Below are 16,488 nucleotides of genomic sequence, written 5' to 3' on the forward strand. Positions count from 1 at the left end.
ATAAATTTCTTCTTGTAACTAAAATAATATAAGGTTTCATCTAAATTTTGTTTTTAAGAGCTAATTTTATTAAAGAGAGTAAATAAATTAGAACAAAGTTTACCCCAAATACTTTTCGAAAACCTTCTAAAAAAATCTTAAAAGAAGTAGAAGTGCTGTCCACAGACAATCATGCAACGTCACATCCCAATTTTAACCATACGCAGCGGGGCCGGCACCGGAACCGTCACCGCCCTTTGCAGCACCGTCTTTATTTGTATTATTCATTTATTTATTTTTAAATTAAATATAATATATTTTTTTTTCATAAAATGTATTTTTAATTTTTTATTTATTAAATGTTTAATCTAGTCCAATTTAATTAGAAAGTATATTTATGTATGTACAGGTGTTCGGTGTATTATATTTTCTCAGCGATGAACCCATTGAATGATTTTTAAGGAGTTAAAATTTTATGGCGTCTTTGGTTTTAAATTTTTTTAACTTCTAAAATTTTAAATACAAAAAACTAGGATTTAATAACCATTAAGTTCACATAAGAAATCAATTAATTAACTGATGTTCTTAATGTTTACTGATTAAACAAATATATAAAACCAACAACATTTTTGTTGGATGATACATGGTTCCTTTCATCTTCTTTTTACGTTAGGTGTAGATTGAGTCTTTTCAATATGTGTATTATATATGAAACATATAAAAATTCTTTCAAAAAAATTAGATGATAAAAGAAACGATAGTAGAATTGAAGTAAAGCAGCAATTAAAAGAATTGCAATAAATGAGAAATAAAATCCCTTTCATAAGAGTAAGCATACAAAGTTATCACTTCATCACTGATCACAAAATAAATTAGCTACACAAAGCTTTCACATATTTTAACCTTAAGTAATATATATATATATATATAGTAGCATTATAGTCACGTAGAATAAAATATAATAGTATAAAACTAATCACTCTTCTATAGTGAAGTTCAGTGCGCTCAGTACTCTGAATAAGCAATAGGTACAAGTTCAAGAGGTATCTTTTTAGAAAGAGTAATACCTCTTTGTTCATCTAAGCTAATATCGTGATTTTTCATGCCTTTCGGTGGCTCCCAATTGAAGTAATACAAGAGATTGGCAAGTGCAAGCTCCACAGCTGCTAGTCCCATATTTATTCCTGGACAAATTCTTCGACCAGATCCAAATGGAAGAAACTCAAAATGTTGCCCTCTAAAATCAATAGGATTTTTTATAAATCTTTCTGGGAAGAACTCTTCAGGTTTGTCCCAATATTTGGGATCTCTTGCAATTCCCCAAGCATTAACAATTATCAAGTCTTTGGGGTAGATGTCATATCCATTCATCTTAAAATGAGACATGACTTCTCTTACAACCAACAAAGGAGCCACGGGGTGAATTCTTAGGGTCTCTTTTATTACTAATTTGATATATTGAAGTTGATATAAATCATCTTCTGTTACTCTTTCTTTCTTTCCAATAGAACTTCTAACTTCATCTTGTGCGATTTTCATCACTCTGGGATTACGAATAAGTTCTGTCATTGCCCATATTACAATATTTGAACTAGTATCAATTCCACCAAAGAAGATGTTCTGTTACACAAACATCATAAGCATGCAAATTGGTTGATTGTGCAGAAAATAGGTCAGCTTGCAAAAAAATCAACATTTATGTAAAAGTAGTATGCATGATAAATATATATATATATATAATACTTGAACAAGTAACATACCATGAGCAATCCTTTGATATGATTACGTTGGACAAATGGTTCAGCTGAGCGACCTTGATTATCCACGTCTAATTCTAGCATCACATCAATAATGTCTTTACTCTGTTGGTTGTTTTTTTTAGGATCAAGATGGATATTAATGGCGTTCTCGAAGATGGAGTTCATTTCATGAAAAACTCTTTCAAGCTTTGCATGATGGCCGTTAATCCTGTCTACAATCCAACCTATATATGGTATATAATCTTCTGCATTGACTTCACCCAACAAGGTGGAAATATCATGAAACAGACAGTAAAAACTACCTTTGTCAAGGTCACTGCCGTGAAAGCTATAGCCCAAAGCTATTCTAAATAGTATGCTGGCACTATAACCAAACATTTGATATGTGAGATTAACTGGATTCGAAGAAGATGCTGCTTGGGATATGGCATCTAAAAGAAGAGCGACTTCATTTTCTCTAATAAATCGAAATGACTGCACTCTTTTAATGCTAAAAACCTCAAGAATAGCTAATTTTTTTACATCTCTCCAGTAATCTGAGTATGGAGAAAATGCAATGTCAAGAAAATTGTAGGAGAGTTTCTTAGTGTTAACAAATTTATGTTTACTGCAAGTTTGAAGATCATGACTTTTAAGAACATCTTTTGCAGTTTCAGCAGAGGAGACTACGAAAGTGAATAGAGAGCCAATTTTGAAAGACATGATAGGCCCATATTTAGTGGAAAGATCCCACAAAGATCGATGAGGCAAGTCACCAAATTGGTGTAAGTTTCCTATTATTGGAAGTTTAGGAGGGCCTGGTGGTACCTTCCTATTTTGTGGCTTTCTTAAGAAGATGATGAGCACAAGAGCAAGGAGGAGAAGAGGAAACCATAAAGATTCCATAGCTACCATAACCTTTTTTTATTTTTGGCTATTGATATTTTATAGCCTCTTTTATTTTTATGTTTTTAGTGGAAAGTAGATATTAGGTATAAATAGATAACAGATTTTTATAGCCATTAATGGTTTGTATTTATTATCAAATTATAATAATAGAGTATGTATACATATATATATATATATATAGAAGTTGTATCCATATTTCTTTTTTCAACTTCACACACACCTAGAAAAATCTTAAAAAATAAATTTGAAAACATCTCTCATCAATTTGGAAAATATTAAATAAAGAAGCATAAGTTAGATAGAACATCATCATCATCTCCCACCTTTATATTTTACGTTACATCCTAAACCTTCTTACTTTGATTTACCGCCTCGCCGCCTGTTCCACGTAGCTTTACATCCAAATTACAATCTCTGCCTTTTTTTAATAATTACTTACAAATAATGGTCTTTATAAATATATATATATATTACAAATCTTTACCATAAAAAATGCCCTACTCTTAACACAATCAGTTGAGAAGAAAATAATATTCTAGAAGGCTGAGTGGATAAAGCTTTCAAAAACTACTCCTTTAATAAATTATTATAATTACTTGAAATAGAAATATATACAAGATTTGAAAACCATATAATAATAATACATTAGATAATTAATTGAGCGTAAAAAATTTTAATACAATACAAAGTGATTAAATATGCTTCCTTGTGATGTTTTTTATTTCATAATAACTAATATTTATGAACTTCTATAAAAATATGAAGGTTTTTAAAAATATAAAAAATAAAATAGAATAAAGCTTACTCCAGAGTCTAAACTCAATCACCACCACCATGTTTAACAAAAATTTTATGTCTCTCAAGTACTTTTTTCAAACCAAATAATATATTTATGAATGATGCTTCTATTGTTCTCCTGCAAAAACTATAAAATTTCGTATTTTGAAATAATTTTGTAAATCCAAATTAAATTAGAAATATATAAAATTTTATATATAATATTTTCACGTAAGAGGAGGATGAGTTGTTGAAAAGTGTTCGGGAATATACGGAGAAGCTTCTCACATCAGCAAAAATATCATCTCAAGGAAATATGGCAAGAGTAATCTTTTAAAACTCAATTTATATATGATAGGGATATATATATATATATATAATAAATGAAATACCGAAAAATATAATAATATTATATTATATAAAAAATAAAATTTTAAATATAAAAATAATTATTTATTTAAATTTTTTAAGCATAAAAATAAAATTAATTATAATTTATATATCGTAATATAATTAATTTTAAAATTATAATTGGAAGTACATTATAAATAAAGAAGAATTGAAAGTAATAATCAAGTAACAAGAGATGTGGCATCTTCTAAAAAAGAAGAAAAAAACAAAAGCAAGAAGATGGGCACTATTCAATGTTTGAAATTTGATATATACATATATATATATATATATATACATATGTGTTGTTGTAACAAAATTCTCTACGTAATGACAAACTATTTTTAGAAAATCTCAACAACAACAAAAAAAAGAGAGAAAAGATTTTAAAAGAAGTAGAAGAAGCTGTTGAAAGTGTTGTCAGCAGAAAAATAATATTTTATTCTTTTAATATCCATCTTTCTATTTTCTTTTCCTCCGGAGACTCTTGGTTTACGTCGCATCCCATCCCAAATCGTTCTTATTTGTATTAGAAAATATGTCATTTACCAATTTTTTTTTTTTAAAAAAAAATTTGAAGTAATTTTTAAATATAAAAATAAAATTAATACAATAATATTATATAATAATTATCTATTTTAATTTTTAAAAAAATAAAAATAGGATTTTATTTCTATTGACTATAAATGCATTAAATCACATTTTTATAGTCATCTAAAATTAATTGAATCAATTTTAATATTAATTAAAATTAACATTATACGATGAACTAAAAGTATTAATAAAATTATAAATATCTAAGAAAATTTGAAAGCCTCCTATAAAATAAAATAAAGTTTACCCCGACGATAAAGCCCAAATCCATTAAACTTGTTTCAAATCATAAAACCCATAAATCCAATAACATAAATCCATTAATCTCAACTTAAACTTAGCCCAAGCCCAAAATGTCCACGACCAATCTCATATTTTATGTTACTTTTCAGTGTTCAATGACAAAATTTTATTACAGCAAGGACTCAACTACTTTCCCAGATAAAAAGGAATAATATTTATTTGATACTTTAAATAAGTAGGATTTCAAATAAGTTTTGTCATTTTATTGAAAAATTTTGATTTCACATTACAAGCGAGTATTCCTCAACCTATTCTCATATTTTATAAAATTTAAATTATTTAATAAATTTTGAGCTATTTATGAATTATACAAAATTTTTGAAAGTACATGTTATATATTATTATTTGTTTCAATTATAAATTTCGGATCAAAAAGTTATCTACTTTAAAAATAATAAAAAATAATATATACAATTTGACGATAATAAAAAGTGATTTACAAATTTGTTTAGAAACTCAATCTAGTTATAAGTTGACTCCATTAATGAAGATAAATATTTAGTAAATAATGTTAAAAATATATTTTTTAAATATAGGAAGATATGTATCGTCTTCATCACAGATATTAAATATAGTTTTACATCTTATAACATGAATATAATGCAACACTACCGCGAGATTTTTATTTATTTATTGATATTTTGTTAAAACTTAATGTAATTATTTTAAATATTTATTTTAAAAAATAATTTTGAAATTATTTATTGCTTTGTTTTTTAATTATGCATTAAATCTGTTTTTGGTTAATTAATTATGTTTGTTTGATCTAGATTTTTAATAATTCACTAAGTTATGAACTCAATTCATTTTTTTCCTAACAGATTTCAAAAATATAAGATTCATATAGAAACTTAAAACGTGTGACTCACTTGAATTTCTATGTAGATAACAAAATTATATTAGTGAATTTTTATTTGAATTAAAAAATTATTTTATTTAAAGAGTTGAATGCTTTGATATTTAAGGTAAGGTTTTAATTTAAAAGAGTTTATTGATTATTAAAACTTAAGATATGCTTTAATTAAGTTTAATATTGTTTTAATCCTTCCCTATTTATAAAATTTTCTAAAAAAATGTAGCATTGTAATGTGCTCAACTCTCAAATTGAGGCGTTACATGTAACGACCCCGGAAAATTTAAAAGGAAATACATATAATAATTTGAGTGCGGAAGCGAAATAAAGGTTAAGGTTAACATCCCTTACGCAATAACTTAAAAGTATTAAACAAACATCACTGAATAAATTCTTTGAAAGAAATACGAAAAATAAGAAAAATAAAGGAAACTATAAAGTATCTAGCATCTACTCGCAATATTCTTGTGGATCGGGCTCGGGAACCAGGTCCTCCTAATCTAAAATTGTTAAATAAGGAATGAGCTACACTAGCCCAGTAAGAACATCACATTATATCACCATCACAAAAGTAAATGTTGGTAGAAAATCAAAACAACCAATGGAGAAGTAGATTTAAACCAATACATTTATTTAAAATAAAGCCATTTATCATTTTTCTTACCATTGGAGAATTTATGAAAATAAATTATATAAGCAATAATATCATACACATCATAATTTCATGCATAATCAGTAACATAGAACATATCATAAATTCGTATTCATTAACAATAACTAATCATCACCGTTTCTCTTTCACCAGTCTACTAGTATCCATGGGGATCCATAGGGGTGTCCCCGCTACACGTGAACCATTTTTCTTAACAATCTTAATTCTATGGTCATCCTCATACCCCGTCCGGTATGAGCACAAGGATTTGAAACCTCAATACCCCGTCCGGTATGAGGGTGAAACGGGTCGTTCTCATACCCCGTCTGGTATGAGCGCCAAATGACCAAATCTCCATACCTCGTCTGGTATGAGACAACGTTCACGGTAGGATTCCCTATGAACCCGATCCGTCCACCATCTCTCAAGATATCTAGTGAGGCTATCATCTTATCTATTTATCAGACCACATCTCATTCCTATTTGTCCTTAGTCTCCGTCACCAAATCAAACATAAATACATAAATAAGTAACGTGCATCCAACAAAGCAATCATATCTTAGATTCCCAAAATCAAACTGTAGTCAAGTAAGATAATAATATATGTATTTAAACCATACAATATATAAACCAGATATCATCATGCTTTTACACTGTACAATAAATCAACAGTAATCGACGAAAAACAATGTTCGATTTGGGCTCCATTAGCAATCCGTAATTAATTAAGTACATCCATTTAATTTGTACAAAGGACCGTATTATTATTTATTTGAATTTTAATTCCATGAGAGGAAATAGGCTGATGGGTTCTTACTTGATTCGACACCGAAAACTATATGGTTATTGCGCCTACGGGCGATCCCTGGGTTCCCTGAATTTTTCTTCGGAAATTGAAACGCGCTTACTGTACCTACAAGTGTCTCAAATAAATTCAAAACTCAGTCTCAGGGCCTACTCGACCAATTTTGAAAATCCAGCATGGCAGCTCCGCCGCGCTCCGACGACGGCGCCGCCGCCCGCGGGGGCGATCCGCCTCGAGTTGGCTTTTTTCAGCCGTTTTCGACCGAATTCAGCTAAACTTGTATCGGTTCCTACAAGAAAACACACTTAGGGCCCTCCGTGAGCTGAAAAAATGTAAAAAATTAAAACTGACTGGTAGTGGGGCTCTCTAGTGCGACGGCTCCTTCGGCTCACGTTGTGATTAGGTGTTTTGCTCTGGTCAACCTATAGAGAAATAAACGGTGGACACAACAGTGAAAAAATCACATCGAACGGGAATCGGGAAGGGCCTCATCGGAGGTGTTTCCCGAAACACCCTGCGGCGACGTTTTCCGGCCAATTGGCCAGTTCTTTCACTCCGATTTGGCCATGGATGGGTTAAAATTGAATTTCGTGCAAGAAAGGAAATTTTTACCTTGTTTGGCGGTCAAACATTGCTCCGGTACAGCGGCGGGTGGCGGCGATCGGCTCCCCGGCGGCTGGGTTGTCTTCTCCGGCGAGGGGCTTTGGTGGCTAGGGTTAGGGTTTGGGTGCGGATGGGGTTATTTATACCCATCCGCTTTTGATCTGGGTCATCCATCGCTTTTGATCTGGACCGTTCGATCGGGATTAAATAGGGAGTGTATCTGGACCGTTCATCGCAATTCAATCTGAAACGTCCGTGCGCGATTCAATCTGGGTCGTCCATGCGCGCGGGAATGGATCTCAGTCGTTCGATCACGCGCACGTGGATAGCCCACGAGGCTCCCCCTGCGTGGCCTCCCGCGTCAGCGCCTCTGCCACCTGGTGCGTCCTGGTTGATCGGGGCTGCTGACGTGGCGTAACTTTTTAAAATTGCGTTCTGACTCTTGATTTTCGATTTTTCTTTCAAAAATACCCCCATAATCCTAATTTTCACCCCTTTTTCCTAAAATTATTTTCAATTAAATTCTTAATTTTTTTTCACTCTTTTTATTATTATCATTATTATTATTTTCATTAAATCAAATTAAAATAAATTCAATTCAATTCAATTTAATTAAATAATAATTATATTTATATAAAATAATAATAAATAAAATGTTAGGTGTTACAACTCTCCCCCCTAAAACAAATTTGATCACTCAAATTTGTCTCTTACTCTCGATTGAACAGCTGGGGGGTACTGGGCTCTAAAGTCTGATTCTAGCTCCCATGTGGCCTCCCTTGATGTGTGGTTCTGCCATATGACATTCACAAAGGATATCTCCCGGTTGCGAAGTAATCTACTCTTTCGATCCGCAATGCCGACTGGTACTTCCTCATAGGATAAATTCTCCTGGAGTAGAAGAGGTTTATGGGCCAAGACATGAGAGAGGTTCGGGTTGTACTTGCGTAGAATGGACACACGAAACACATTGTGGACCTTAGAAAGTTCTGGAGGTAGTGTTAATCTGTAGGCAGCGGTATCAATCCTATCTAAGACTTCAAATGTTCCAATAAATCGAGAGTTTAATTTTTCCCTCTTACCGAACTTACTGATTCCCTTGAAAGGAGTGACCTTAAGGAACACCCGGTCGCCTTCCTCAAATGCTAAATCTCTCCTTCGGGTGTCCGTATAACTCTTCTGTCTGCTCTGAGCCGTCTGAATATTCTTCTTGATCTTAACTATTTCAGATGTAGTCTCCTCTACCAGCTCCGGGCAGAACAATTTTCTATCGCCCGCTTTTTTCCAACAAATTGGCGATCTGCATGGACGCCCATATAATGCCTCATACGGAGCCATGTCAATACTCGCTTGGTAGCTGTTGTTGTAGACGAACTCTACCAGGGGTAGATGGTCGTCCCAATTGCCCCTGAAGTCAAGGACACAAGCTCGGAGCATATCCTCAAGTGTACAGATTGTCCTTTCTGACTGTCCATCCGTCTGAGGGTGGAAGGCAGTACTGAGGGATAGCTTCATTCCCATGGCTTGCTGAAAGCTACTCCAAAACTGAGAAGTGAGCCTGGGGTCCCTGTCAGACACCACTGTCACTGGGATTTCATGCAATTTGACTATTTTTCGGATATACATTCTTGCTAACTTGTCCAAGGGATCGGTCATCCTGATGGTCAAATAGTGGGAAGACTTGGTAAGCCGGTCAACAATTACCCAGACGGCATCATGTCCTGAGCGTGCCTTAGGTAACCCTGTCACGAAGTCCATGGTGATATGTTCCCACTTCTACTCTGGGATTGGTAATGGCTGAAGTAACTCGTCTGGGCGCTGATGCTCTGCGTTGACATACCAAGCATTTAGACACAAAGTCAACTATGTCTCTTTTCATCCCATTCCACAAAAACCGGGGTCGCATACTTTGGTACATTTTAGTACTTCCGAGATGCATGAAAAACTTTGAGGCATAAGCCTATGTCATGATGTCTCTCTTTAACTCACTATCACCTGGAACACACACCCTGTCCTGGAATCGGAGTAACCCATTGACGGCGACTCGAAATTCTAAGCTAACTCCCTGTTCTACATCGTTCTTGAGGGCTAATAGGGCGGGATTAGCTGACTGAGTTTTCCTTATTCTCTGGATTAACTCAGGTTGGACGGTCAGATGACCCAAACATGTGACTCTCCTCAAGTCTTGAAGTCGAACCTGTTGTATGGCCCCAATTTGCCTGCATTCTGAAACCATCAAATGGGCTAATATACTTGCACTTTTTTTGCTGAGTGCATCGGCTACCACGTTGCCCTTACTTGGATGCTACAAGATGTCACAATCATAATCCTTAAAAAGTTTTATCTACATTCTCTGACACATATTGAGATCCTTTTGAGTGAATATGTGTTTTAAACTCTTGTGATTGGTATAGATCTGAAAGGTCTCTCCATATAAATAATGGCACCAAGTTTTCAAGGCGTGTATGATTGCGGCAAGCCCTAAGTCATGGATGGAATAATTTTTCTCATGACTCTTTAACTGTCTGGACCTATAGATTATGACCTTCCCATACTACATTAGAACACAACCCAGACCTAGATATGAGGTATCACTGTAAACTGTATATCCCCTCGATCCCCTCGATCCACTCGGTAAGGCCAGCACAGGTGCAGTAGTCAACCACTTCTTTAGTTCTAAAAAACTTCTTTCACAGTCCTCATTCCACTCAAGCTTGACATTCTTCTTTGTGATTCGGGTTAGGGGAGCAGTTAGACTAGAAAATCCTTCAACAAATCTGCGGTAATAGCCCGTCATTCTCAGAAAGCTACGGATTTCTTTAACTGATGTCAATTTTTTAGTCGAGTATCGCTTCAACCTTTTCAGGATTCACTGATACTCCATCCTTTGATATGATATGTCCCAAGAAGGTGGTCTGCTCAAGCTAAAATTCACACTTACTCAACTTTGCATACAGGTTCTTTCTTCTAAGAACCTACAAAACTTGAGCTAGATGGTGAGCATGTTCCTCTATGCTTTTTGAATAGAGAAGGATGTAATCGATGAATACGATAACAAATTGATCTAAGAATTATCTGAAGACCCTATTCATCAGATCCATGAAGATGGCTGGGGTATTGGTTAGCACAAATGGCATGACCAAGAACTCAAAGTGTCCGTACTTGGTTCGAAAGCTGTCTTGGGGATATCTTCTATCTTTATTTTCACCTGATGGTAACCTGATCGCAGGTCTATTTTGGAGAAGACTTGCGCACCTTGCAACTAATCGAAGAGGTCATCAGTCCTGGGAAGGGGATACTTGTTCTTGATTGTGACCCTCTTCAATCCTCTGTAATCAATACATAATCTCAACGTTCCATCTCCCTTTCTGGAAAAAGTGACTCTGGCACCCCAAGGGGACACACTATGTCTGATAGAACCATAGTCCTACAATTTAATGATATGTTTCCTCAGCTCCTCCATCTCAACGCGGCTCATGCGGTAAGGAGTAACCGAAATAAGTTGGGTGTCTGGCTGCAGATCTATGGTAAACTCGACTTCTATATCCACTGGTAGTCCGGGTAGTTCATCAGAAAATACATCTGAAAAGTCTCAGACTATCGGAATCTCTTGAATACAATTCTCTTTCTTGGGTTTGCCTAGTTAGAGAAAACAGCAAGGTTGAGGTACTCGACGAATAAGAAAACTTGCCATCAAGGAATAAGTACTAAATGATTTTATTAATTTGTAAATGGCTCCTCATTATGAGGATTGAATACAACCTTCTTGCTAAAATAATCTACGGTGGCGTGATACGCCGCTAGCCAATTCATCTCTAAAATTACATCAAAATCCCCCATATATAATTCTATTAGGTCTACACTCAGTTTTTTATTTGCTATCTCTACGGCACAAACCCTGTAGACAACTTCTCCCAATAGTGTTATACTCTCAGCAATAAACACAAACAACATAGAATCAAGTTTATTAAGTAATATATTAAATTTTGATGCAAAGACAGGTAAAACAAATGAATGCGATGCACCAGTGTCAATCAAAACATGAGCAAGATGGTTACAGATTGTGTATATACCCTGTACCACGTCTGGGTCGGCTTTGACATCCTACTGGATGAGGTTGTAAGCTCTGCCCTGAATAGGAGGTCTGTCTTGATTCTGGTTCTTTGGGCACTCTCTCGCATAATGTTGGGCACTACCACATATGCGACAGGTGTTATTGAGGCGGTAGCAGGGTCGGTCCCCGTGATCCCTGCTGCAATGCTGACAGATCTTACCATGTCCTACCACTGGAGCCTGAGGGGGAGTCTGGATCACCGGCCTGGACCTCTTGTTCTGTTAGACAGACACAGTAGGTGCTGGTCTGTAGGGTGGAACTGAGGGTCTGAGGTTCCCTGCTGCCTGAGGGAGGGTGTGGAAGCTCCTCTCCACCAACTGTGCCTTGGCCAGAACGGCTAAATATGTCTTGAGCCCCAGCAAGAACAAATGCTGCCTGATCTCTGGGCGGAGGCCCCACTGGAATCTCCTAGCTTTCCTGCCCTCATCCAACAGCGTCTTAAGGGAGTATTGGCCCAACTTCAGGAACTTACAAGCATATTCTGATACAGTCATATTCCCTAGGATCAAGTGGACGAACTCCATCTCCTTCAGATGTCGAAGATACTCTGGGAGGTACTCTACATGAAAGGCTGCTAGGAACTGTTCCCAAGTAACTGGAACGAGCAGGGTGGTCTACTTGAGTTCCCACCAGCAGTCTGCTTCTGGTGGTCTACTTGAGTTCCCACCAGCGATCTGCTTCTCCCACTAGCATGTAGGTTGCAAGGGTGACCTTTTGCTCAGAAGTCACCCCTAAGGTTTTAAAGGCCTTCTCTGTCTTTGCCAACTAGTACTTAGCATCTTCAAAAGAAGACTCCCCTGCAAAAGTGGATGGGTTTAATCTCTTGTACCTCTTTATATAGGCCGGGTCAATCATGGAATGAACTGGGTCCCGTGGAAAAGGGACTGGGCCAGGCTGATGGTAGACTAGGGGGCCCTGTGGTGGTCCTTGTTGATACGGTGGGGGCTTCAGATTGTACAGTGGCGGTGCCTGATAGTACTGTGGTTGGGGTAACGAATCATACTACGGTGGTGCCGTGTGGTACTGTGGAGGAGCAGGGTCATACTGGGGTGGCTCAAGATCCTCTCGTTGTAGTGGTGGCTCAACCTGTGGCAGCGGGGGAGGGTCAGGTAGCTCCCTCCTCTCCTTTCGGCCCTGCTAGGCCGCAATGAGTCTCTCTAACATCTCAAATATCTTGTCCACGTCTTCCCTGAGCGAACCATCCCGGGCTGCTCGATTTAGTGGGGGCCTTCCTCTTCTCATCTCTTTATACCTACATTTCACAAGGAAGGTTTGAGTGATAATTCATTGTTTAGTGTTTCTCTAAGTATTATTATATAAAGGATGGGTCCGAGGAATGCGACTCTGATACCAAATGTAACGGCCCCAAAAAATTTAAAAGAAAATGTATATAATAATTTGAGTGTGGAAATAAAATAAAGGTTAAAGTTAATATCCCTTACGCAATAACTTAAAAGTACTAAACAAACATCACAGAATAAGTTCTCTGAGAGAAATACGAAAAATGAGAAAAATAAAAGAAACTATAAAGTATCTAGCATCTACTTACAATCTTCTTCTGGATCGGGTTCGGTAACTAGGTCCTTCTGATCTGAAATGGTTAAATAAGGAATGAGCTACACTAGCCCAGTAAGGACATCACACTATATCACCGTCACAGAAGCAAATGTTGATAGAAAATTAAAACAACCAATGGAGCAGTAGATTTAAACCAATACATTTATTTAAAATAAAACTATTTATCATTTTTCTTACCATTGGGGAATTTATGGAAACAAATTATAGAAGTAATAATATCATACAGATCATAATTTCATGCATAATCAGTAACATAGAACATATCATAAATTCGTATTCATTAACAATAGCTAATCATCATCGATTCTCGTTTCACCAGCCTACTAGTATTCATGGAGATCCATAGGGATGCCTCCGCTACACGTGAACCATTTTTCCTCAACAATCTTAATTCCATGGTCGTCTCATACATCGTCCGGTATGAGCACTAAGACATAAAATCTCAATACCCCGTCCAAAATGAGGGTAAAGCAGGCCGTCCTCATACCCCGTCCGGTATAAGCGCCAAATGACTAAGTCTCCATACTCCGTCCGGTATGAGACAACATTCACGGTAGGGTTTCATATGAACCCGGTCCGTCCACCATCTCCCAGGATATCTAGTGAGGCTGTAATCTTATCCATTTATCAGATTACATCCCATTCCTATCTGTCATTAGTCTCCGTCACCAAATTAAACATAAATACATAAACAAGTAACGTGCATCCAACAATACAATCATATCTTAGATTCCCAAAATCAAACAGTAGTCAAGTAAGACAGTAATACATGCATTTAAACCATACAATATATAAATAATATATTATCATGTTCTTAGACTGTACAATAAATCAACAGTAATCGACAGAAAACAATGTCCGATTTGAGTTCCATTAGTAATTCGTAATTAATCAAGCACATCGATTTAATTTGTACAAATGACTGTATTATTATTTATTTGAACTTTAATTCCATGATAAAAAAATAGGGTGAGGGGTCCTTACTTGATTTGTCGCTGAAAACTAGATGGTTACTGCGCCTACAGGCAGTCCTCAGGTTCCCTGAATTTTCCTTCGGGAACTGAAACGCGCTTACAGTACCTACAAGTGTCTTAAATAAACCCAAAAATCAGTCTCAAGGCCTACTCGACCAATTTCAAAAATCCAGCACGGGTCCGCCGTGCTCCAGTGACGGCGTCGCCATAAGCGGCGGCGATCCGCCTCGGGTTGGCTGTTTTCGACCGAATTCAGTCAAACTTGCACCGGTTCCTGCGAGAAAACATACTTAGGGCCCTCGGTAGACCAAAAAAATGTAGAAAACCGAAACTCACCGGCGGTGGGGCTCTCTGGTGCGGCGGCTCCTCCGGCTCACGTTGCGGTTGGGTGTTTTGCTCCGGTCAACCTGTAGAGAAGGAAACGATTGTCACAATGGTGGAAAAATCACATCGAACGAGAATCAGGAAGGATATGAGGAGAGGAAGGCCCCCACTAAACCGAGCAACCCGGGATGATTCATTTTGAGAGTGTACTACTCGGGCCCAGAAATTGACCTCGGATAAATTTTAGCAATTTAAAAATGTATAAAAAAAATATTTTACAAATTAATTTAATTTAATTTTTGTTATATTTGAGAAAAACAATAAATTAGGGACGAGACTGAAAATAATTTTGAAGAAAAAGGTGAAAATGTAGGTTTTGTTGGTGTTTTTGAAAGAAAAATTAGAAACAAGGGAGTCAAAGTACAAATAAAAAAAGTTTGGCCACGTAGAACTGCCAAGTCAGCAACTTCAACGAACCAGAGGGCATTGCGTGGCAAGGCACGCTGACGTAGGTGTCATGTGGGTGGCCACGCTGGTGATCCATGTGCCCCCCGATCGAATGGTCCAAGATCGATCCCGTGCGTATGGACGGTTCGGATCTATTTCTCCTTTAGGCGCGATCGAACGATCAAGATCAAACGCGATGAACGATTTAGATTCGTTTCCTCCTTAGGCGCGATCGGACGGACGAGATTGATTGCAATGAGCGTAAATTAATGTGGGATGAGTATAAATATTTCGTATCACACGAAATTCGAATCCTAGCCGCCAGCCCCCCTCACCCCCCACCTCACCGGAGAAAAAGGACCAAATACCGAAGAAGGAAACTGACCGTCTCTGCATCGGAGCCACCTATGATTGCCAAAAAAGGTAAAAATTATCTTATCCACTCAGAATTCAATTCCAAGCACCCATGTGGCTATATCGGAGCAAAGCGAACGACAAGTGAGCAGAAAACCACGGGCAAAGCCCAGCGGGACTGCCACGGCCCAAAACCCGCAACTTCCTCCGATGAGCCCCTTCTCGATTCCCGTTTTATGAAATTTTTTCACTGTTGTGTTCATTATTCTATTTTCTATAGATTGACCAAAGGAGGAATCCCAACCGCAAAGGAAATAGTGGACGGATTGGGTATATAGGAAACCTTACCGTGGCTTGAAATTGAATATCCCACCATTGGTAGGTTTTAGTTTTCTGATTTTTTCGAGCAACCGAAACTCCCTAACTTGTTTTTCCGTAGAAATGTGTAAAGTCGGCCAAAACTTGCCAAAACGGTCAAAAACGACCAGGTCGAGGCAAACCACCATTGCGGGTGGCGGTGTCATCGCCGGAACACAGTGACAGTGCTGTGCCGGAATTGCAATATTGGTCGAAAGGGGCCCTGGGTCTAATTTGGGATTTTTTGGGACACGTGCAGGTACCAGTAGTGCGTTTCAGTTTCCCAGAAAAAATTCAGGGAAAATTAGGGACAGCCTGTAGGCGCACTGTAGAACTGTATTCAGACCCCAAAACAAGGACCCCTCACCCTATTTCCTATCACGGTATTAAAGTTCAATAAATGATAAAACGGTATTTCATGAATCAATAGATGTGTGAAATTGTTTAAGGTCGCTAATGGAGCCCGAGTCTGGTGTGTTTGTCGGTCAGCTATTGTTTGGCCTATTTTACAGTTTTTAAATGCAGTATGAGGTCTGATATTTTTATTTCATAGTTTCGTGTGCATATATCACTGTTTTATTGATTATGGATTGAATGACTGAGAACCCGATGTTGTATGTTGTCTTGTTTGGCATAAATTACTGGTTTGCTTATTTGTGTGTGATTTGATGATGCTGACTGAGGAAAAAGGGGAATGAAATATTAAGTAAATTGATAATTGTATGATGTGGTCAGC

General features: G+C 36.8%; 1 protein-coding gene across 1 annotated transcript; it reads right to left on the reverse strand.

The window, feature by feature from the left end:
* Positions 1 to 751: 751 nt before the first annotated feature.
* On the reverse strand, positions 752 to 2,711 carry LOC110817181 (cytochrome P450 71B37-like). The gene is made up of 2 exons (XM_022045612.2): positions 1,740 to 2,711; positions 752 to 1,599 (listed from the first exon to the last, which is right to left on the reverse strand). Exons 1-2 carry the CDS (start codon positions 2,631 to 2,633, stop codon positions 985 to 987), a joined length of 1,509 nt encoding a protein of 502 aa, XP_021901304.2. The 5' UTR covers positions 2,634 to 2,711; the 3' UTR covers positions 752 to 984.
* Positions 2,712 to 16,488: the final 13,777 nt, after the last annotated feature.

This window comes from Carica papaya, chromosome 8 (genome assembly GCF_054855325.1).
Source record: "Carica papaya isolate Zhongbai chromosome 8, ASM5485532v1, whole genome shotgun sequence".
In the NCBI taxonomy this organism is placed as follows: Eukaryota; Viridiplantae; Streptophyta; class Magnoliopsida; order Brassicales; family Caricaceae; genus Carica; species Carica papaya.

What these genes read in the sequence shown, in the direction of transcription:
- LOC110817181 (XM_022045612.2), bottom strand. Translation starts at nt 2,633, where the DNA reads ATGGTAGCTATGGAATCTTTATGGTTTCCTCTTCTCCTCCTTGCTCTT. An exon ending in ATATCAAAGGATTGCTCATG is followed by an intron (nt 1,600 to 1,739) that starts GTATGTTACTTG and finishes TTTGTGTAACAG; the next exon opens with AACATCTTCTTTGGTGGAAT.